The sequence below is a fragment of the Dromiciops gliroides genome, chromosome 3 (assembly GCF_019393635.1).
Source record: "Dromiciops gliroides isolate mDroGli1 chromosome 3, mDroGli1.pri, whole genome shotgun sequence".
Classification (NCBI taxonomy): Eukaryota; Metazoa; Chordata; class Mammalia; order Microbiotheria; family Microbiotheriidae; genus Dromiciops; species Dromiciops gliroides.
Window position 1 is genome coordinate 332,185,567 of NC_057863.1, and position 22,946 is coordinate 332,208,512.

Consider the following 22,946-nt stretch of genomic DNA (forward strand, 5'->3'; position numbering starts at 1 on the left):
AACAATTCAACTAGGGGTAAAGTTGAGCCCAATTGCCTCATGTTTATATAATTTCTTCCTTGCTCACAAAAGTCTGAGCTAGTGTTGTGAGTATATGAAAGGGGAATTTAACCTATCCTTCCCCAGTTCCACTAGTATCCTGGCCCACAAAAATAAGCACATCTGTCTTTTTACAATTTCTCCAGCACTGGAGAAATTTGTTATATTTCCTAATTTGCTTGGTGTAAGGGGAAACTTTAGTTATTTTTATTTTATTTCTTTTATTATTTGAAACAATGTTCCACATAGTCTTTAATAGTTTATAAATATTCATCTTTAGAGAAATTTTCATAATGCTCTTTGATAACTTAGCTATTTGAGACTCACTCCCTTTATTTTTTTTTCTGGTGAGATATTTGGGGTTAAGTGATTTGCCCAAGATCACACAGCTAGTTAAGTGTCAAGTGTCTGAGGCTGGATTTGAACTCAGGTCCTCCTGAATCCAGGGCCAGTGTGCCACCTAGCTGTCCCTACCCTCTTTCTTATAAATATTAGTTCCCTTTGTGTCTTGAATATCATAATGTTATCAGAGATATTTGATGCAACAACTTTTTTTTTCAGTCGACACTTTCCCTTATCCTGGCTGCACTGATTTTGTTCATACAAAAGCTTTTTAGTTTCATTGATCAAAATTACCAACTTATCTTTTCTGATTTCATTTTTCCATTGTTTGATTTCCTATATCCTTCGGTATAGAATTTTCTACTTAGCTTTAACCAAGAAGATACCTGATCTCATGTTATTCTAATTTTTAAAAATATATCTATTTTGAGTATATTGTGGAATGTAATATAAGATGTTGATCTAAACCTAACTTTTGCCAAATTGCTTCCTCCTTCTCCCAGATTCTTGTCAAATAGAGACTTGTTCCACAAGTCATTTATGTTCTTAGGTTTTTAGTTTTCTGTTTAAAGAACGCTAAAATATCACACACTGTCTGAGAGACAATGAGAAGACAAAAAGAACATTTGTGAGATAGGATGTTCTAAAAGGAATCTGATCAGAAATTGGAAAGGATAGATAGAAGAGAGGTTTTCACTCCCTCCCTCAGCTCTTGGGGTTGTGGGAAACAAGGGATAGAACTTTGAGGCTTAGGTCACAAAGGAAAAGCCAAAAGCAATGTCCTGAAAACACATTATTATGTGATTTCCCTGAGATGGGAGGTGGTTTTGCAGTGAACTCTGTTGGAATTGGGGTGGAAACTTAAGTTGAATAGGTATTCCAAAGAATGTTTATGCTTCTTGGGACTACTTCCCATTCGGAAGAGAAACTAAATTGGCCTCTGAGGGAGAACAGCTTGGAGACTGGTGAATAAAGGGGAAAAACTAATGTTTTAAAATCTACAGCACCAGCAGATGAAGAGAAAGGCAAAAATAGGACTGGGCCTGCCAACTCAAGTTGCTGAGTGTCCCCACATTGCACCCATTGCCTTTTTCAGGAGTGAAGGTACATCCCTTTTTTTTATAGAAGTATTTTATTATTTTCCAGTTACATGTAGAGATAGTTTTCAACATTTGTTTTTATATGATTTCTAGTTCCAAATTTTTCTCCCTCCCTCCCCTCTTTCCCCCCTCCCCAAGACAGCAAGCAATATGATATAGGTTATATATATACAATCACATTAAATATATTTCTGCATTAGTCATGTTGTGAAAGAAGAATCAGAACAAAAGGGGAAAACCTCAAAAAAGAAAAACAAAAAAGTAGAAACAGTATGGTTCAATCTGCATATAGATTCCACAGTTCTTTTTTCTCGATGAGTCCTTTGGAATTATCTTGGACCATTGTATTGCTGAGAAGAGTTAAGTCTATCACAGTTGATCATCACACAATGTTGTGTACAATGTTCTCCTGGTTCTGCTCATCTCACTCAGCATTGGTTCAAGTAAGTATGAAGGTACATTCCTAGGAAAGAATTTCCTCAGAAGATGCTTCACACAGAAAATTGAAGAAGATTGAGAAAGGATGTATTGAGAAGAGCTTTAATTGCACTGTAAGTTCTGTGAGCCAGTGAGATAAGAGAGCAAAACTTATGTCCACCAGAAACCCTAGCTAATGTGAGATTAAGGATCATGCAAGCACAAAGTTCACGAATGGGAGATTAGATTCTAAAATATCCCAGGAAGGGAAAGTAGTTACAAGTTAATATAACCAAAATTGAAAAAATAGGTAGAGTAGAAATTGGAAGAGTCAGAACTGAGTACCACAGGCTTACCTGAGCAATAGGGAAGGGTGGAAGAAGAAGGGAGAGACTGAAGAAAAGGGATCGATAACAGGACAACATAAAAAGAAGGGGATAAATAAATATAGAAATTTAATGGAAAAAATCCTATCCACAAATTTAACAAATGCGAATGGATTTAATTTCCCAAATTGTTGTTGTTGTTTGTCCTTTGTCCTCAAAGAGACCATGACAAATGTCATGACTTGCAATGAATTGGATTTAAGTGAGGAAGAGCTGTGCAAAGTCACCAGCCTCTGTTTCTCTTCTGGAGCCATCTGGGTCCAGTGCAAGATACAAGATATGTTATCAGGAAGACTGAAGATGGCCCCGGGTGCTTAAGGCAATTAGGGTTAAGTGACTTGGCCAGGGGCACACAGCTAGTAAGTGTGTAAGGTCAGATTTGAAGTCCAGTCCTCTTAACTTCAGGGTCAGTGCTCTATCCACTTGCACCACCTAGCTGCCCCTAATTTCCCAAATAAAAGAGATGGAAGAATGAGTAAAAACCAAACCAAACACCAAATCTAGCAATTTGTTGCCTATATGAAGCATATATAAACCATATAGACAGAAACAGATTTAAATTAGATAAAACAAAAATATTATTATTATAGACAACTCTAAGAGCTTTACTAGCTATATGATCCTGGCAAATCATTTAACCTCTGTCTACCCCAGTTTCACCATCTTTAAAATGGGAGTCATAATAGCACCTACCTACTAAGGTTGTTATGGGGATAAAACGAAATATCTGTAAAGCATTTTTCACAATTCAAAGTACTATGGAAATGGTATTTCTAGGCAGCTAGGTGGTACATTAGAGAGAGTACTGCATTGAGTCAAGAAAGATTAGAATCTGGGGCAGCTAGGTGGTGCAGTGGATAAAGCACCAGTACTGGATTCAGGAGGACCTGAGTTCAAATCCAGCCTCAGACACTTGATACTTACTAACTGTGTGACCCTTGGCAAGTCACTTAACCCCAATTGCCTCACCCCCCAAAAAAAAATTCTAAAAAAAGAAAGATTGGAATCTGAATCAATCAGTATGACCCTGGGCAAGTTATTTGACCTCTATCTGCCTCAGCTTCCTAAACTATAAAATAAGAATAATAGTAATAATAAACCTATTCTTACAGGGCTATTGTGAAAATCAAAATGAAGTCATATTTGTAAAGCAATTAATTAGCACAGTGTCTGGGAAATTAGATGCTTAATAAGTACTTGTTCCCTTCCTCTCCTCCCCTTCTAACAAAGCAATCATGATTTTAGATAAGGAAACAAAAACAAATATCAAGAGAAACAAACAAGTAAACTATATTATGCTTAAGGGCTACACAGGCAATGAAAAAATACTCTCGAATACCAGCATGCATCTGTAATCTATCATCCTATGTGACTGTCACCTCTGCCCCTCAGCAAGAGGATGATATGTGTGTCAGTCCCTATGGAGCCAAAACATATGATCTATGGCATCATTCCTACTACACAGAAATGAAAGAAACATCCTCTCAAACTGGGACATGAATTGGGATTCTTTATAGTATCTTAAAGTCCATTCAGGTGGAAAACTATGTCCACGGCCATTTTGGTAGTAGTTAGTTACTGCGGCAAAGGGAAGCCCCTGGAACAAATTAAAGAATATAATATTTTAAAATGTATCTGTTTCTTTGATACTTTTGTGATCTTATCAATATGAGTATTTCCAACAAACTATCAACACTTTCTGTGCAGTTTTTATCCGTGTCTTCTTGTGAACCAGTTTCATCCTTAAATATCTTTAGAATGCTCTAGCACAAAGCTTTTTAAACTGTGGGTGGGTTGTGACCCCATATGGGGTCATATAACAGAATGTGGGGGTTGCAAAACATTTGGAAGCAATAAAAGGTTATGTATACCTATTATACCTATATACTCATTGTCATGTAAAAATTTCTTGGGTGAAAAGGGGTGGTGAATGGAAAAAGTTTAAAAAGCTCTCATCTAGCATAATAGAATATCTAGCCAAGAATTCCAGACACCTATTTTTCATTCAATCCAGGTCCTTGTTTAAATGAGGTGATATTGCTCATAATCATCTGCCATGCTCCCACACAAGATTTTATAGTTTAACAATTCCAACTGGTTTCATCTATGAATGCCTTGTCTCTCTACTTGTCAATGAAATAAAGTATTTGCTGGCTAAAAAGCAATCTCTACATTCTTTTGGCCTTTGTGCCAAATGATTTATGTTGGTTTTAGTTCCCAGACCATATTGATATGAAAGCATTAACTGGAGTTGAAGAAGCTCATTGGATTTATAAAAGCTGATCCATATTAAATAAATAGCCCCACTATACTTGAAGGTTGTCTCGAATGAACACTAAGTTCCCAAGGAAATACAAATAATCATTGAACTTGGTTCAAGCATTGTTTGTATAGTTTAGGTCAGTGCACAGAGAGTGGATTTTGTTACTGATTTTTTGGTTTGACAAGAGAGCCATTAGAACTGTAATGATCTGAGAAAATTCTCTAATTAAAAATGAATAAAAGCTGATAAAGTTAAGGAATCATTAGTTTCCCTGTGTGATATATTCTGTTTCTCTCCTAAATTACTCTCTTGAATGGTAAACAGGACTAAGACTTCAGAATTGTAAAACTCAAATATGAACTTAGAAATTGGTTAGCATGTGGCAAATTGGCATCATAGGCCCTGCCCTCTGGTACAAAGACTTGTTTCAAAACTGCTTCTATTATCAACCTTTAATACCCTCCTCCCGAAAATTTTCAACAGACAAAGAGGTTCACAAGGGAAATCTAATTTCTTGAAATGTTCCCAGAACACAAGGACCTCTGCAAAAACAAACAAACAAACCAAAAACAAAAAAAACAGGACACTCACCTGTGAGGATATATAAGGTTTAGTCATCTTACAGAGTATGCCAAGTTTTCTTGGATATGGATTTCTATGAGAACCTGTTTGCTACATTTTCACTCAGATGAACACTGAGAAAATTATCCCTAGAATGATACAAAAATAACCAAAATAGTTGGCATTCCACATTGTAAAGAGCAGGCAGTGTATTATACTCTCAGGACCAAAAAAAAATCCTCTCTTTGGCTTTTAAAGCCCTCTACAAACTGTTCTTTTTCTATCTTTCCTATCTTCTTCCATTGTATTCTATTTCATATCTAGTCTAGGAAAATTAGTTTTCTTGTTGTTCCTTACACATGATACTCAATCTTCCAACAGCCTGCCTTTAGACTGACTCTCCCTGTGCGTGGAATGTTCTCTTCTTTGTTTTCCTGGCTTGCTTTAAGACTCACTTACAATTCAACTTTCTGCAGTAGACCTTTCTTGGTTCTCCCTTTCCAGCTCTCCTTAACTGCTGGTTAGAATCTTCCTTCTGAGATTGCCTCCCATTTACACTGTGTTTATCTTGTATGTACAAAGCTTTTTGCATGTTTTCGTGCTCATTAGAATGTGAGCTCCTGGAGGATAGGGACTATGTGTTCCCCTTTCTTTATATTGCCAAGACCTATTAGCACAGTGCCTGGCACATAGTTACTGTTTAATAAATACTTGGGGTAGCTAGGTGGCACAGTAGATAGACTGCTGGGCCTGGAGTCAGGAAGATTCCTCTGATAGGCAGAAACTGAGCCAAGCCTTGAAGGAAGCTAGAGATTGAATGGAAGTGAGGAAAGAGTACATTTCAGATATGAGAGAAGACAGACAAAGGAACAAAAATGAGGGATGATACCTCATTCTTCTCCACCCCCATCCAACTTCAAAAGTCTGTTTTGTTTGTGACTGCTGTCTCCTTTAATCCACCCTCTCATCTAGCAGTCCTTTCCCTTATCTTACCCCCTTTCCCTCCTACTTCTCTTCTGGATAAGATAGATTTTTATACCCAACAGAGTATGTATGTTATTCTCTCTTTGAACCAATTATGATGAGAATGGGGTTTGAGCATTGCCCACTATTCCCTCCCCCATATTCCCCTTTACTTCAAAAAACTCTTCCTTCTGTGCTTTCATGTGAGATAGTTTCCCCTATTCTTCCTCTCTTTTCCCTCTTCTTCCAATGCATCCTTTTTTTTTTGAGATTGTTCCATCATAGTCAACTAACATCTTACCCTCTGTGTATATTCTTTCTAACTGCCCTAATAATGATCAAGTTTTTAGGAGTTAAAGTATCATCATTAGGAGTACAGTATGGTAAGAAGCATCTTCCCATAAAAGGAATATAAACAGTTTAACCTTGTTGAGTCTCTTTTGATTTCCCTTTTCACATCTCCCTTTTTATGTTTCTCTTGAGTCTTTTATCTGTCAATCAAATTTTCTATTCAACTCTGGTCTTTTCATCAGGAATGCTTGGAAATCCTCTATTTTATTAAAAATATTTTCCCTTGTAGGATTATTTTATGTATTATGTTATGTAGTATATATTATTTAGAATTATATTATGTAGGGATTTTTCTGGGTAGGTTATTCTTGCTTGTAATTCTAGCTCCTTTGCCTTCTGGAACATCATATTCCAAGTTCTCCACTTCTTTAATGTGGAAGCCTCTAAATTTTGTGTGTTTCTGACTATGGCTCCGTGATATTTGAATTGTTTCTTTCTGGATACTTATAATATCTTCTTCTTTACCTGGGAGCTCTGTATTTGTGCTATAATAATATTAATTGTAGTTTTCATTTTGTGATCTCTTTGAGGAGATGATTGGTGAATTCTTTTGATTTCTATTTTACTCTCACGTTTTAGGATATCAAGGCAATTTTCCTTTATAATTTCTTGAAATTTGAAGTCTAGACTCTTATTTTAATTATGTCTTTCAGGTAGTCCCATACATAATTCTTAAATTATCTCTCCTCAATCAAATTTTCAGGTCAGTTGTTTTTCTAGTGAGATATTTCACATTTATTCTATTTTTTTCATTCTTTTGACTTTGTTTTATTGTTTCTTGATATCTAATAGAGTCATTAGTTTCCACTTGCCCAATTCTAATTTCTAAGGATTATTCTCTTCTGTGAGCTTTTGTATCCCTTTTTCCATTTAGCCAATTCTGCTTTTTAAGGAGTTCTTTTTTTCATTGAACTTTTGTACTTCTTTTTACTGTGAGGCCAATTTTATTGACATCCCCTCTCCTCCTAGTGTCACAGTCCTTTTCTGCCAAACTCCTAAATTGTGTTGGGCTGGAAAAAATGTCTTACATTAACATTTTGTTGGCTGACATTTAGAGGGGGTGTTGGGAGACTTCAGCCGAGTTGCTGCCTGTACTCTGCCATCTTTATTCCCCCTTAGCAACTTTCTTTTTCAAAAACGTCATCTTTCTACTTTTTTGGTAGACAAATGTATCTGGTGTTGGGGGTGGTAAGTTTGCTGTTTTGTTTGTTTTAAGAGAGTAAAAGACAGAGGGAAAGAAGAATACCTTAGGAAATAAATGAGGAAGGAAAAAAAGTTAAGAATCTGAATAGAATTTTATAAAAGTTTTCATAGACCTTGGTGATTACCAAATGGGAATAATAAGAACTATATACATTACTCATCTTTGAATAGTACCCTTACAAAAGTTGATCATGGTTTATGGAGTAAAAAAACTTCATGAACAAATGCAGAAAACAAGACATATTAAACAATCTTTTATTGACTACAATACAATTAACGTTGTAATCACGAAGATGAATTTGAAGAAAAGATTAAGGCTTAAGTGAGCACTAAATAATATAAGACTTGAGTAGGTCAACCCCACCTTACACATTATTCCTTGATTAGCTCCAAATTGATACAAGATTTAGATTTAAAAAAAAAAGAAGCTTACATAAGAAATAAATTAGAAGAACAAGAAAGAAATTTCTTTCAGATCTAGGGATAGGGGAAGAATTCATGAACAAATAACAGTGAAAGGAACATAGAAGATAACAATTTAAGATGTTATGTACAAATAAGATCAAATGCATCTTAAATTAGAAGGGAAATAGTTAATTAACATGGAAAATTGTTGCAGCAAGTTTCTCTAAAAAAGGATCTAATTTTTTAAATATACAAGGAAATGATTCAAGTTTATAAGAATAAGAGGCATTCCCTAATTGACAAATGTCCAAAGGATATAAGCAGGTACTTCTCATAGAAAGACACAATCCAAGATATAAACAGTCATATTTTTTAAAAACCTCCAAATGACTAATAATTAAGGAAATGCAAATTAGGAAAACTCAGAGGGTACATATTTGCAGCAAGTTTTTCTAAAAAAAGGGGGTCTAATTTTAAAAATATACAAGGAATTGATTCAAATTTATAAGAATAAGAGGCATTCCTTAATTGACAAATGTTCAAAGGATATAAGCAGGTAGGAACACACAATCCAAGATATAAACAATTATGTTTATATCTCCAAATCACTAATAATTAACTCTGAGGAGACACATTACACAGATGTGTAATGACAAAAGATGAAAATAGCAAATGTTGGAGGAGCAGCTAGACGGCATAGTGTAGAGTGTGTCATCACTGAAGGTAGGAAGATCTGAACTCAAATCCTGCCTCAGATACTTACTAGCTGTATGATCCTGGGCAAGTCATTTAACCTTTTTGCTTCTGTTTCTTCATCTTTAAAATGGAGATAATAGCATCTCCCTCCTAGGTTATTGTTAGTATCAAATGAGATAATAATTGTAAAGGTACTTAGCACAGTGCATAGCACATAGTAAGCATTACATACATTTTAGCTATTATTGCTGTCAATTATTATTATTACTAATATGGACATATTAATGGACTGCTTGTGGAGATGTGAATTAGTCTAGTCATTTTAGAAATCAATTTGGAACTATGCTCCACAAGTCATTTAATTGTATATGCACTTTGACCCAGAAATACTTTTACTAGGCCTATATCCCGACAGAATAAATGCAAGAGGAAGAAGACCAAAATGTACAAAAATGTTTATAGCAGTTCTTTTTGTAGTATGAAAGAACTGGAAACTCAGGGCTGCTTATCAGTTGGGGAATGGCTGAATAAATGATGGTCTATGAATTAATGGAATGCTATTTTAATGCAACAAGAGTAAAATAAGCAGAACCATAATAAAAATATTATTAATAAACAAAATAATGAGAACAATAATATTATAAAGACAACCAACACTGAAGGACTTCAGAATTTATATCACTGCAATGACCAACCATACTTCCTGAAAAATTGAGGGAATCCTCATAGGTAAAGAAAAAACAATCATAATATGTAATTGTTTATTTAAGAAATGCTAGAAAGTTCAATAAAATTAATACAGTGTAGCAGCATGTGAAACAAGCCCATGAATATCATCAGATGTTCTGAAATGTTCTTGATTTGTTGACAGTTTTTAAGTTGTTCATCATCATCAAATTAAGTAGTAGAGTATCTATCTCAATGGCAGACTCTTAGCAGAAGCCCAGGTTGATAGGCAGTCAGTTCTGTACTGAGTTGGGGAGGGAATCTGATAGTGGTAGTGTAACGTTTGGAGTGACGCCACCTGCTGGAGACTTACTGTAGGAAAGCTCCACCATAAGGAGAAGGCCTCTGAGGGCAAGCCATGCGGCTTTTCTTTGGCATCAGGAAGTGACGTTTATGGCATCTTGGCCAACTGGCATCTGATAACTCAGAATGAAGGCAATTAATGTCTTAAATGATAAGTTCCCATAATTCAAGTCTCATATGGATTTAAAAATTGAGGATAATAAATGATTCCAAAAAATGTGAATGTACCTTGACTCAGAATATAATATATAATTATGCAATAATTTCAAATAATACCTTTTTTACTAAGTATACAATTACTTTTCTGAAAAATCAGAACGTTTAAATATAAGTTAAAGCACAACACAATCTCAAAACTTTTTTTTAAAAAAAAAACTTTTATAAATGTTCCCTTCTTTTTAAAAATATGCTTATCAAAAATAATACTTCTAGAATCAATTTACACATGCCATGGCAACCAATTTGCCAGGGAAATGCTTTATAGAGTTCAATCAAATAATCAGTTGAGAGAAAAAAAAATAACAAAAACGAACAACTCAGAATATGGGAGCACAATACTCTTAGAATTAACATTGTATTATGAAATCAAAACCATCTTGCTTTGTTTCAAAATAGAGATAAAAAAATACAACAAAATGCACATGAAAGAATGAAAGACAATGAAATTCAAACTAGGGAAATCTAAATGAATATGAAATTAATATTAATAAGAGTATTATAAAATATAAACTTTATCACATGACTACAAGAAGCTTTTACAAATATTCTCTTTTTTTAAAAAAGCTAAGTATAAAACACAATCTCAAAAGCATGAAAATCTCTATGAAAAATAAACCCATACCATTAATTTCAAAATGTAGATGTAATAGCATAGAAATCCTATGTAACCTCTGAACTGACACTATTTCTCTGAGTGAATTTAGAACACTTTTGATTCCGATATCTAAAATCCCCAATACTGATATTAATACCTTGCTGCTTTTACATTTCTGTAAAATATGTCTTCTTGAAATATGATGATGATTGTCATTTTTATTCAGCTTAAGTTCGTCTTCTTTAACCACTCTATATTGTCTGTAGATCCTTTCATAATACAAATGCTTCATAAGGTTACTAATTAAAGACAAAAGAAGATTAGCAAAATTATGAACAAAAAGAGCATATCAGGGATTTAAAAGGTTTTCCAAGGTTGGTTTCAGAGAACCATAGCAGTTCAAGTCAGAATCACAGCCAGGCTGGAGAAGGGCTGAGCCTGACTGCTCTTCCCTGGCAGGAGGATCAAAGGGCTTGGCCAGGGGAGGAGCAAGAGGTGGGGTCCCAAGAGGAGGGGAGGGACCAGGGCAATTTGAATCAGACTTGGTTTTGAACTCAGACCTGATTTCCCCTTCCCCCACTGCTAGGGGATTAAAGGCTTCTAGAGGGTGGGTTGTTTCCTCCAGGCATGCAAAATTAGAGAACCTCTTTACATTAGAATTTGAAAAAAATACAGGAGTCAGAGGTTTCTCTGAAAAACCATGGTTGAGAGAGGGGGAGATATTTATATTCTCTTGTGTGAGCACCTTGCTTGCTCTTCTAACAAAAATAAAAAGAAAAATAGAAAATCCAAAAAACCAAAGCATTAACACAATCTTATCCCCCATTTGTCTGGTTAAACAGACTAAAATCAGGAACAAGGTACTTAGGGAGTTTAAAAGATCCATTTGAAAATTTAAATAGAAAACAGCCAGTACTTTAGCAGTACTTCTGATTTAAAGGGATAGATAGGGGAAATTTCTTACTCAACTGGAAGATCAGAAGATGGACGTTTCAGCTTTCCTCTTCATGGTCAGTCATCTGTAACATGTATTCTCTGCAGAGGCCCTCCCTTTGCAGGCCAATGTCAACGCGCCAGTTCATGAGGGACCACCCTTCTGGACAAAACTTTCCTCTCTCCCTTTTCTATATTGTTATTAACATATTTTTAGTTAGCATAGGGTATTATATTCTGTTATTTATGGCTGTTTCATCAAGGAAACACCCCGTTTCTTGAAGAAACAAAGAGGAGACTGTAACAACTGGAATGATGCCACCTGCTGGAGACTTATTGTAGGAAAGCTCCACCATGAGGAGAAGGCCTCTGAGGGCAAGGCCATGCAGCTTTTTTTTGGCATCAGGAAGTGATGTTTGCTTGTGGGAGGAAGAGGGGGCTCTCTCTTTCCTCAGGACTCCAGTGGAGAAGGGAGTGAGAAATGCGCTCTCCCTTTAATAGATAGACGAATCTAGGCCTTTCTTTTTCTCTTCACCAAATTCTTACTCTCCTTAATAAAAGCTTAAAAGTCTAACTCTTGCTAAAACTTATCATTTATTGGCGACCACTCATTAGATATTTTAGACAGATTAGCTAGAATTTTAGCCCCCTTTACAGATTTTTTTTTTTTAGGATTTACATTTTATTGTCATTTACAGTCAAATATTATTTGGATATATACTCATGTTACACTTGACCTTTTTTTTTTGGAAATAGAAAAAAATTATAAGCTATATAATTTAGACAGCTGACAGTTGTTCACACTGTTCACAGGATTCAATTCATTAATGGCTGATTTGAGCTTTTCCTTATTGGCTCCAGAAAATTCACTCACCTTTTTTCCATCTTTAAAGAACTGAAATGTTGGCATGCATTTCACTTCATACTCTGCAGCAATATCCTGACAGTCATCTACATCCACTTCTAGGAAGATCACATCTGGGTACTTTTCACCAAGTGAATGAAAGAAAGGCTTGATCATTTTGCATAGTCCACACCATGTAGCTGCGAAGTCAACTACTACTAATTTGTCTCCAGCATCTTTCAATTCTGAGTCAGTTTTCCTTGCTCTCGATCTGTTTCACCATCTTTTCCAACGGTTCAGGCTGCTTGGGAGGCTCTGAATGCTTGGGAGGAATATATAAAAGGGAAAGTTCAAAGGGGAGATTAATGCTCCGTATATCCAATTTTGGCCTTCACAGTAGCAAGGATAAGGCATCCTCAGGTTTGGGGGAAATACTTCAGGCCAGGTCAGCCAAGCACTATGCTAAGTATGTCTATCCCCAGTGCCTGCCACACAGTGGTGGGCTCATAGTAGTTACTTAATAAATAATTCCTTAATATTGACAGGGATTCAGAGATTAAAAAAGCAACAACACATTTGGTACTCTCCATTTTACAAGTAGGTTAGAAAGTAGAATGAGAGGCATGGAAACATTCACACAAGTGCTCATGGAAAATCTGAGGAGAAATCACTTTGACTTAAGGGTACCTGAGGGGGAGCAGCTAGGTGGTGCAGTGGATAAAGCACCAGCCCTGGATTCAGGAGGACTTGAGTTCAAATCTGGCCTCAGACACTTGACACTTACTAGCTGTGTAACCCTGGGCAAGTCACTTAACCCTCATTGCCCTGAAAAAAAAAAAGAGAGAGGTATCTGAGAAAGTTGAATGGAGTGATTGGCACCTGAGCTAGGGTTTGAGATTTTTGGGCTGAAATGAGGAGGATGGGGACTTTCTACACATAAAGGTATGGTTTTCCATATAGGTCTCCTGTTTCTAGCCTTTTGTCTCTCACATCTCTCTTCCATGCAGGTTAGAAAGAAATGTTGCTAAAGCATGTGTCATTTTCCTGTCAGCATATTTAGTAGTTCCCAGTTGCTTCTCAGATAAAATAACATCTGCTGACATTTACAAAGGGCTTTAAGTTTTGTAAAACACTTTATGTATATTACTCCATCTGGACCTCACAATGACCTGATGAGACAGGCATTTTTATTATTCCTTTTTCTCTATTGAGGAAACAAAGTTTGAAAGCACTTAACTTCCTCAGGATCTCACCAGCTATTAAGGGTCTGAGACAAGATTTGAACCGAGATCCTCTTGAATCTAATCCCAGTGCTCTATCCCCTATGTGACACAGCTTCTCACATGGGCATACAAATTCATCTTGGCATTTAAAACATTGAACAATCTGAGTTCAACCTAATTTTCAACATTTATTCCCTGTCGCATACTCTTTGTTATTCTTGATGGTCTATTTGCTTCAACCAGAACTCAGCATTCCATTTTCCATGTCAATGCTTTTGCACACAGGCTTTGTTGATACTCCCAATGCTTGGATTACATTATTTCCTCTCTTCCACTTAGAAACTCCAGCTTCATTAAGAGCTCAACTCATGTGCCAAGTCCTATAGAAAGCTTTTCCTGATCTCCCTAGTTGTTAGTATGTTCTATTTCCCAAAATCATCTTATATTTGCTTATGTTTTCATTTATAGTAGTATGTGTCAACTGTAGAACAGAGATCTGGTTGGTGGTGATGGTGGTTGGTTTTTTTTGTCTTTTTACCTCCAGGTTCTGGTATAATGCCTTGCATGTGGCAGGCATGTAGTAAATGTTTATTGAATTGCATTTAATTAAGGGTATTCTTCAAAATAATGGAGGCAGAAGAGTTTGCAGTCAAGATTTGTGGAAAGCTAGTGGTCTAATTTGGTTGAAACATATAGTGTGCATGAAGAGGAGTAATGCAAGTAAAATAAGGCTCAAATAAATTGGCAAGAACCTTAATTGCTAAACTGAGAATCTGTATTTTGTTTTAAAGACAAAGGAGAGTCTCTTGCAATTTTTGAACAGGACTTGCTTAGACAGGAGCCTTGTAGTAATTATTTTGGCATCTGTGAGGAGGTTAGATTAGAGAAATGAGAGAATGGAAGCAGAGAGACTATTAAGAAGTAATTCAGGTGAGAGGGAATGTGAACCTGAGCAAAGCCTGTGGCAGTGAGAATGGAAATAAAGGGGATGGATTTAAGAGGTGTGTTATAAGTAAATGAGCAAGTTCTTGACCCCTGATTGAATGGGGTAGAAAGGGAGAAGGAAGAATTAAGAATGACTCTTCTGAACGTGGGTGACTGCAAAGACAATGATGCTCTCAACATAAATAGGGAAATCTTAAAAGGAGGAGAAGCTTTAAGGTATAATATTTTCAGACATGTTACCTATGAATTAATAAATAAAAATTTATTAATCACCTACTATATGACAGGTATTGTGATAAGCACTGGGGATAAAAAAAAAAGAGGCAAAGAGGGCAGCTAGGTGGAGCAGTGGATAGAGCACCAGCCCTGGATTCAGGAGGACCTAAGTTCAAATCTGGCCTCAGATACTTGACACTTACTAGCTGTGTGACCCTGGGCAAATCACTTAACCCTCATTGCCCCTCCAAAAAATGAGGCAAAAGACAGTCCTTAAAGACCTTACAATGAAATGGTGGGGACAACATGCCAATAAATATATACAAAGCAAGCGCTCTCTCTCTCTCTCTCTCTTTTTCTCTCCCTGTATGTATGTATGTATGTATGTATGTGTGTGTGTGTGTGTGTGTATATATATACATATACATGTATGATAATTAGGAAATTATATATATATATATACATATACATGTATGATAATTAGGAAATAATCTAAAGAGGGAAAACATGAATTAAGTGGCTTTTTTTAGTCATGTCTGACTCTTTGTGACCCCATTTAGGGTTTTCTTGGCAAAGATACTTGAATGTTTTGTCATTTCCTTCTCCAGCTCGTTTTACAGATGAGTAAACTGAGGCAAACAGGATTAAATAACTTGCCCAGGGTCACCCAGCTAGTAAATGTCTGAGGCTGGATTTGAATTCAGGTCTTCCTCATTCCAGACCCAGTGCTCTATCCACCACGCCACTTAGCTGCCCAGTGGAATTAAGAGGGGTTGGGGAAGCCTTCCTGTAGAATGTAGGATTTTAGTTGATATCAAAATATTAAAGTATCACTTTATCTTCCTAATTTGTATATTCTAGTTATCCACATTATAGACTACATGCTTAGCTTAGAATTGACTTAATTCATCTGGTTCTTTAACTTGTCAATTTTGGAGGATATGGACCCTTGATAGGTGAAATATCCAAGAGGTAGGCTGTGGGGAAAGAATTAAAAGCTATGAAATTCTTTGTCTCTTGAATTGTCTCTTTTTCTTTCTTTTATCTCCTATTTTAGTTATAACTTAAGGAAGGTTCTTTCTATAGTCCTCCATTTTTCTCTCCTTATGTTCTCTTCTCAAAAATTTCATCCCTTCACATGAATTTAACTACCAGTTCTATGTAGATGACTTTAAAGTTCACCGTTTTTTTTTTATCCATGTCCTTTTTATTAAATTCTAGTCCCATCTACTTGTTAGACATTTCCATTTGACTGTCCTACCACCACCTCAATCTATGTTTAAAATTTATTTCAATGTCTCCCATTTCTTCCTCTACAAGCTCTCTCTGCCTCCTATCCCTTTATTTTTGTCAGTGGTATATTTGTCAGCGTTAAGGGTGAAACTTTGCAGTTATCTTTGACTTTTTTTCCTCCTTCTGTCGCCCATATTCAATCATCACTAAGTCTTACTGATTAATTTGTGCTATCTCTTACATTCAGTTCTACCCATTTATTCTCATTGCCCTAGATCAGGTTCTCGTAACTACTGCCCATGGTATTTTTTCACTCCAAGTCATTTTTCACACCTTTGTCAGATGAATATTTCTAAAATATCATTTTGGTCATGTCACATCTTTCATCAAAATCTTCAGTAATGGGGCAGCTAGGTGGCGCAGTGGATAGAGCACCGGCCCTGGAGTCAGGAGTGCCTGAGTTCAAATCCGGCTTCAGACACTTAACACTTACTAGCTGTGTGACCCTGGGCAAGTCACTTAACCCCAATTGCCTCACTAAAAAAAAAAAAAATCTTCAGTAATAATACTCTTAGCTCCCTTTATATAACACTTTACGTTTTACAAAAGGGAGGCAAGAAGGGAAGTATTATAATCCCAATGTTCAGGTCTGGAAATTGAGGCACAAAGATTAAATGACTTGCCCAGTTTCTCTTAACTAGTAATAGTGGGATAGATGGAGAGCTCCTAAAATTTTGAACTCTTTTATCTTGTGTTTAAGGTCCATACTAGCCTTCTAAATTCTTCTGCTTCTTGGCATGAAATCGGGAAATTCTACTCTAGGCAGACTGATTTGTATATTGTTTTTTCAGTATGCTTTGATTAGCTCAGCATCTTTGCTTTTGTTCTCACACCATTCCAACCTCTTCCTCCACACTGGAACTTCCTTGTTCTTGATGGCTCTCTTAATCCTAGCTTCAAGATTCACATGAAACCTTTGTCTTTCTGAGAAATTCTTCAGTTCTCCCATAATAAATTTATTGAACTCCTTTATTGTACATATTTTCTTTCAGCACATGTCCAACTCATTTGGCATTGGTCATATGCCACTTAATTGTATTGTTACTTAGCTTTTGATATATATCTATGTAATTTCTTCTTCCCAGATATGTTTCTTTTGAGAAGATACTGTGTACATATACTGCTTTCTCTCTTCCTTAGCAATTAGTATAGTCTCCTGTACATGATAGATACTCAAGAAATATTAGTTGATTGCTCTATAATCATCTCTAAAATAACTGATATGGCTCATTTTATGAAATATAATTTAATATAATAAATATTTCATAGTACATGACTGCTAAGTGAAGGGTGAAATAATGTTACATGAATTTGAAGAAGCTATCCATTGAAAGCCATTTTAACCAAAATTTTATTTTATTAAATACTAATTGAAATATTGTACATTTTAACAAGGTTTTTATTCGAATGGTATTTGTATTAAGATTCTCTACAAGGGGGCAGCTAGGTGGCGCAGTGGATAAAGCACCAGCCCTGGATTCAGGAGTACCTGAGTTAAAATCCAGCCTCAGACACTTGACACTTACTAGCTGTGTGACCCTGGGCAAGTCACTTAACCCCCATAGCCCCGCCAAACAAAACAAAACAAAACAAAACAAAACAAAACAAAACAAGATTCTCTACAAGATTCTAACCTAAAGATAATTTACAATTTTGAATGTGGATTTTTTAACCTTTTTTTTTGGGGGGGGGGGTTGGTTTTTTGGTGGGGCAGTGTGGGTTAAGTGACTTGCCCAGGGTCACACAGCTACTAAGTGTCGAGTGTCTGAGGCTGGATTTGAACTCAGGTTCTCCTGAATTCAAGGCCAGTGCTTTATCCACTGCGCCACCTAGCTGCCGTTTTTTTAAACATTTTTGAAACCTTTAATAGACATTTAAAATAAACTGAGTTCAAAAATAAGTTTCTCCTGATATTTTTCAGCTGTTAATAGGCTATGAAAATGGAACTGTGGTGCTCTGGGACTTGAAATCAAAAAGAGCAGAACTGAGAGTTTATTATGATGAGGTAAGTAGTTTCCTGTTATTCAGAAAAATGGCCATTGTGTTATGTCAATCAGTTTGAAGAAATGTATGTTACATTGAAAAAATCTACATGTTTTATTGTAAAATAAGATTATTTAGAAAGTATTGCATATGGAAGTACTGAAATTTAGAAATATTTCTTCATAGAATCAACATGAATGATCAATATTTATTGTCCATATATAAGAGTTTAATTGTGCATACCTAAGTACTATAGCATGAGGGATACAGAACATAGAGATAATGGATCTGTGGTACTCAAAGATTTGGCATTCTATTTCATATTAACTGATAAACAGATACTTCTGTAATATTTCATAGTCCTCTAATTATTGAAAGGAATTTTACTTATCCCTAATTGGAAACTAATCCCTATATCATAGTATTAAGGGTTAGAAAGTGTCTTTGTATACAAGTTTGAATATAGTGATAACTGATCTAGAAATTCACAAGAAAAGCATTTATTAATTCATCAACAAAAAGTTATTTGTAAATTGGTCATTTGGAACTCAAACTCATTTCTCATTGACCGAATATTTTAAATGGTTTTTAGGAGAGTCAGCAAAAGGTAATTTAGCCCATAATTCACCTGAAATATAATCACAGAATCATGGATTTGGAGCTAAAAGGAACCATGGAGACTTTTGGGTGCAGCCCTCCTTTCTTCCCCCTGATTCTATAGATGGCAAAACTGAGGCATGAAGAGGTTAAGTTATTTGTCCATGGTCACACAGCTAGTAAATATCCGAAATTTGAATCCAGATCTTCTTGACTCCAAGTCCTGTGCCCTACCCACTACTTTAGACTTAGTATAATAGAATTTTTACCTCATATAAAATAATAAATCTGTGATTCCCCTAAACTTGGGTTTGCAAATATAATTTGGTATCTAAGTGATACATTAATTCATACTTTAGGGAAATGAATATTCTTTTCTTTTCCTCACTGTATAGCAGTTAGAGCTGGTCTCCTTTGGTTCCAGACCAGTCATGGTTGCTACCAGGGCTAAGTCCCAGAGACTGGCCCACCCACTTCCATTCCACTGATATCACATATTTTCTCTGATTAGGATTTCTTTCTCTTTTCTGGCTCACTGAACAACAGAATGTAGTCTCATAAATAGCCTTACAAATATTTTAATGTTTTTAAACTATTGACAAGTAAGAGGATGCTTTGATCTGCATAGTTCGAAACTGCTCTGTATCTTGTTGTCTGCAACTCTTGTCCAGGTGTTCCCATAAATCTTCCATAAAAATTCTGAATAGAAGACCTTTTCCCATTTGTATTGAAATTATGTGGATACCAATGGAACATATGGACTATTGATCACTTATCCCTAGCTCTCACAACATGACTAGCCTAGTCTTTTTTTTAGATCATATATCCTTGTAATGATGTTCCTTATACCAATTCTTCTATTCATTTCTTTGTTGGTAATATATTGCAGCTTACTCTTGGCCACCATATTTTGTTTCATTGCCATTTGTGTGATACAAGTCTAGTTCTTCAGAAACTCTGGTATTCCATGACTTGCAACATTATGGAAGAATAACGGTGCTAAAAAAATGATTCTTTCTTTCAAAATGCAATTCAAGATTATTAAAAAGAATTGCACAATTTACTTTTATTTGCGGGGCAGTGAAGGTTAAATGACTTGCCCAGGGTCACACAGCTAGTAAGTGTCAAGTGTCTGAGACTGAATTTGAACTCAGGTTCTCCTGAATCTAGGGCCAGTGCTTAATCCACTGCTCCACCAAGCTGCCCCCTGCACAATTTACTTCTAATCAATTCTTGACTCAGTTCATCATCTCTGCACAATATCTGTCCAAGATGTACTGGAAGAATGGCTTGTCTATCTTACTGCATATCATAGTTTGGGCAATAGAGATTCTTCATTTATTTTTTTTCTTGTGTGGGTAGTTAGGAAAGACTCTTCTGAGTGCTATGGAGTTCATTTGGGAGAATCTGGTGTTTCAGGATTTCATATAATCAGCATAATATTGTCCACAAACAGCATCAGTTAGAGGACCTCACAATCCAAATGGAATACTCCTTGCACTTGGACTATTCTGTATATTTTCTATTCCCACAGCAAAGTCGTTACTGCACATCCATCTCCTTTTAAGCATCCCTTGCATCTCCCTAATCAGAGAATCATCTAACAAAATTATCATTGCCATTACATCTTTCAAGGAACCTTACATGATTTGCACAACTGAATCAAATATTTGGGGGTTTGTTTTGTTGTGTGCAGTGAGATTTTATATTCTCCCAACCCTTCAACAAATTTCGTGACTGTAAAAATATAGTCAATGGTAAAATATCATTTGCAAAACCCACTCTGTTCATTCCTCATATGTGCTGTCATTCATGCACATATAGATTGTTCTTATACAAATTTTGTGTAGAGGGGAAAGTAGGCAAAAATAGATAGGTAGCCTTCTACTAGGCTGATCCTTAGAAAACACACATGCTCTGTTACCAAGATAATGATCAAAGTGTTTCCATAACAGGAGATCTGCCAAAGTTTGTGTTCATTTGGCATAACCTTTAAGAAACCTGGGTTCCTTCTATGCCATGATGAAAGATTATAGTATGACCCTGGGGAAGAACAAGTTCTCAACCTCTTACTGTCTAGCTAATGGTGGATTTTTGTACAAAAAGGCCTAAAATAAAATTCACCTACATTTCAGAGAAACACAAGATTTTGTTAATCTGGGTCAGAGTAGTAATCCAGAGTTGAAGAAAAGGACAAGGTATCTGAGTACAGAGGAAATATTGTGGTACAGATGCTAGGATGCTGCTGCTTATGCTTACATTGAATTTGAAGAGCCACTTGATGTCAGAAATTAGTAGCCATGGAGTTCACTATCCCCATTTTCTTTTTTCTTTGTTTTTTTTTGGCGGGGCAATGGGGGTTAAGTGACCTGCCCAGGGTCACACAGCTAGCAAGTGTCAAGTGTCTGAGGCCGGATTTGAACTCAGGTCCTCCTGAATCCAGGGCCAGTGCTTTATCCACTGCGCCACCTAGCTGCCCCCACTATCCCCATTTTCCTTCCTTTTACCCCATATAAGTACCAATCCTCACCACACAACATACCTGAACCTGCCCTGAGACAAAGTGAGAAGTAAATAATTATCCTGTCATATTAATGACAGAATTAATTAAGCAGAGAAGGTTATAGTGTGGATAGCAATCCAAAGACGACTGTTGTGGATAAATAAGTCCTGTCTTCTTCTTGTTGCCCTCAGAAGAATCTCTGAGATGGCATTTCACTCATTCTGACATAATTTCCAGATTATCGTGTCCTTTAGATGTTGCCAAAGAGAAATCTCCATAGTTGGGTATAAAGAGAAATAACCAATTATATGTAAGGAAATCGAAGGAGAAAAAGGCATTGCTACCAAAACAGAAAGTATAGGAATAATGTGCTGATACACTGAAAGGCAGAATATTTAGTGGAAAGACCACTGGAGATGAGTTCAAGTCTCCACTTTACCATGTTTCATTCTCGAGACTTTCCTCTGGGCAAAGGAGGGAAGGTGCATGTTCATTCTCTCTCTCCCTCCCTCCCTCCCTCCTTTCCTCCCTCTTTCTCTCCATCTCTCTCTCTCCCTCTCTCTCTCTCCCTCTCTCTCCATCTCTCTCTCTCCCCTTCCCTCCCCACACAGTAAATTTGGCCATTGGTATTAGAGGGTTCAATTTATTTTTGTTTTCGTCAATATTGTTGTTCTTTACATATACGTTGTTATAGTCATCATTTATAGGGGGTCATCTTAAACTTTTTCCACTTGAGACCCCTTTTTGCCCAAGATATTTTTATGTGACCCTGGATATATAGGTATATAAAAACAGGTATCTATAACCTTTTACTGTTGCTAATTTTTTTGCTACCCTTACATTCATTTTTGGACCCACAGTTTAAGAAGCTTTGGTTTATAGTACTTCAGTTTATAGTAATCTTCTTATGATTCTCTGTATTTTTTACATTCATCATTTCTTATGAAAAAGAATATTTCATTATGTGCACATACCACAATTTATTTAGCCTTTCCACAATTGATGAGGAATTGCTACCAGTTCTTTGCTACTAGAAAAAAAAATGCTGCTACAAATATTTGGAGCATATAGACCCTTTTCTATCCTTTTATCTCTTGGAGAATATGCCTAGAAGTTGGAACCCTCAGATTCAGTTATTATCATTTATAAGATGGGAATAATAATAATATCTGTACTATGTATTTTAGGATTTCTGTATTGAAATCCCTTTATGAACTATAAAATTCTATGTAAATGTGAATTGCTTTTATTGCCTAGACATGACTACTCTTTAAGGGAAATATTGCCAGGAAAAGTATGTATGGGATGGAGGGAAGAAGGGTTGAAGCTATTTTAGAAATTGCTTCCCATTTCAACTCAAGATGGAGGGAATCTCAAAATAGCTTAAATCTCAAAATAGCCTAGCTGGCTTTCCAGAATGTCTTCCTAATCCTAAATACCTTTCTTGTAGACTTTGAACAGGAAAGGGAATACACTGAAACTATTGAAAATTAAGTGAAGTATTCTGAGGTAAAAATTTGAGAAAGTGCTAGTTTGGGAATATCTTTGTTTTTAATTGCTTGTAAACTCTTTCAAAACTTCACAAACAACTATTCCAAGGATGGATGTAAGTATTATAAGAATCTTCCTCAGTGTTTCCCAGTTGCCTGTGTTTTTATTCTAGGATTTCTTCAATGCATTCCTAGTGAGAAAACCCCTCCATCAAGCTGTATAATATGTATGGTTAAATTATGTTCAAATATGTTTAGAAGATTGATGGTGGGGGGAGGGAGGAAGCAAAGCACTTTTAAGAAAAGGCTTGGCAGGGCTAAAAGTTGGTCGCCTACTTAATCGGTGATGT

At 36.0% G+C, this 22,946-nt stretch overlaps 1 protein-coding gene and 1 pseudogene across 1 annotated transcript in view; one reads left to right on the plus strand and one right to left on the minus strand.

Annotated features, from left to right (window-relative positions):
- STXBP5L (syntaxin binding protein 5L) overlaps nucleotides 1-22,946 on the plus strand; it is a 421,799-nt gene that overhangs the window by 191,594 nt on the left and 207,259 nt on the right. The window contains 1 exon segment of the mRNA XM_043992879.1: nucleotides 17,945-18,028. Coding sequence (XP_043848814.1) covers nucleotides 17,945-18,028 — 84 coding nt within the window.
- On the minus strand, nucleotides 12,266-12,629 carry LOC122746084 (annotated as a pseudogene).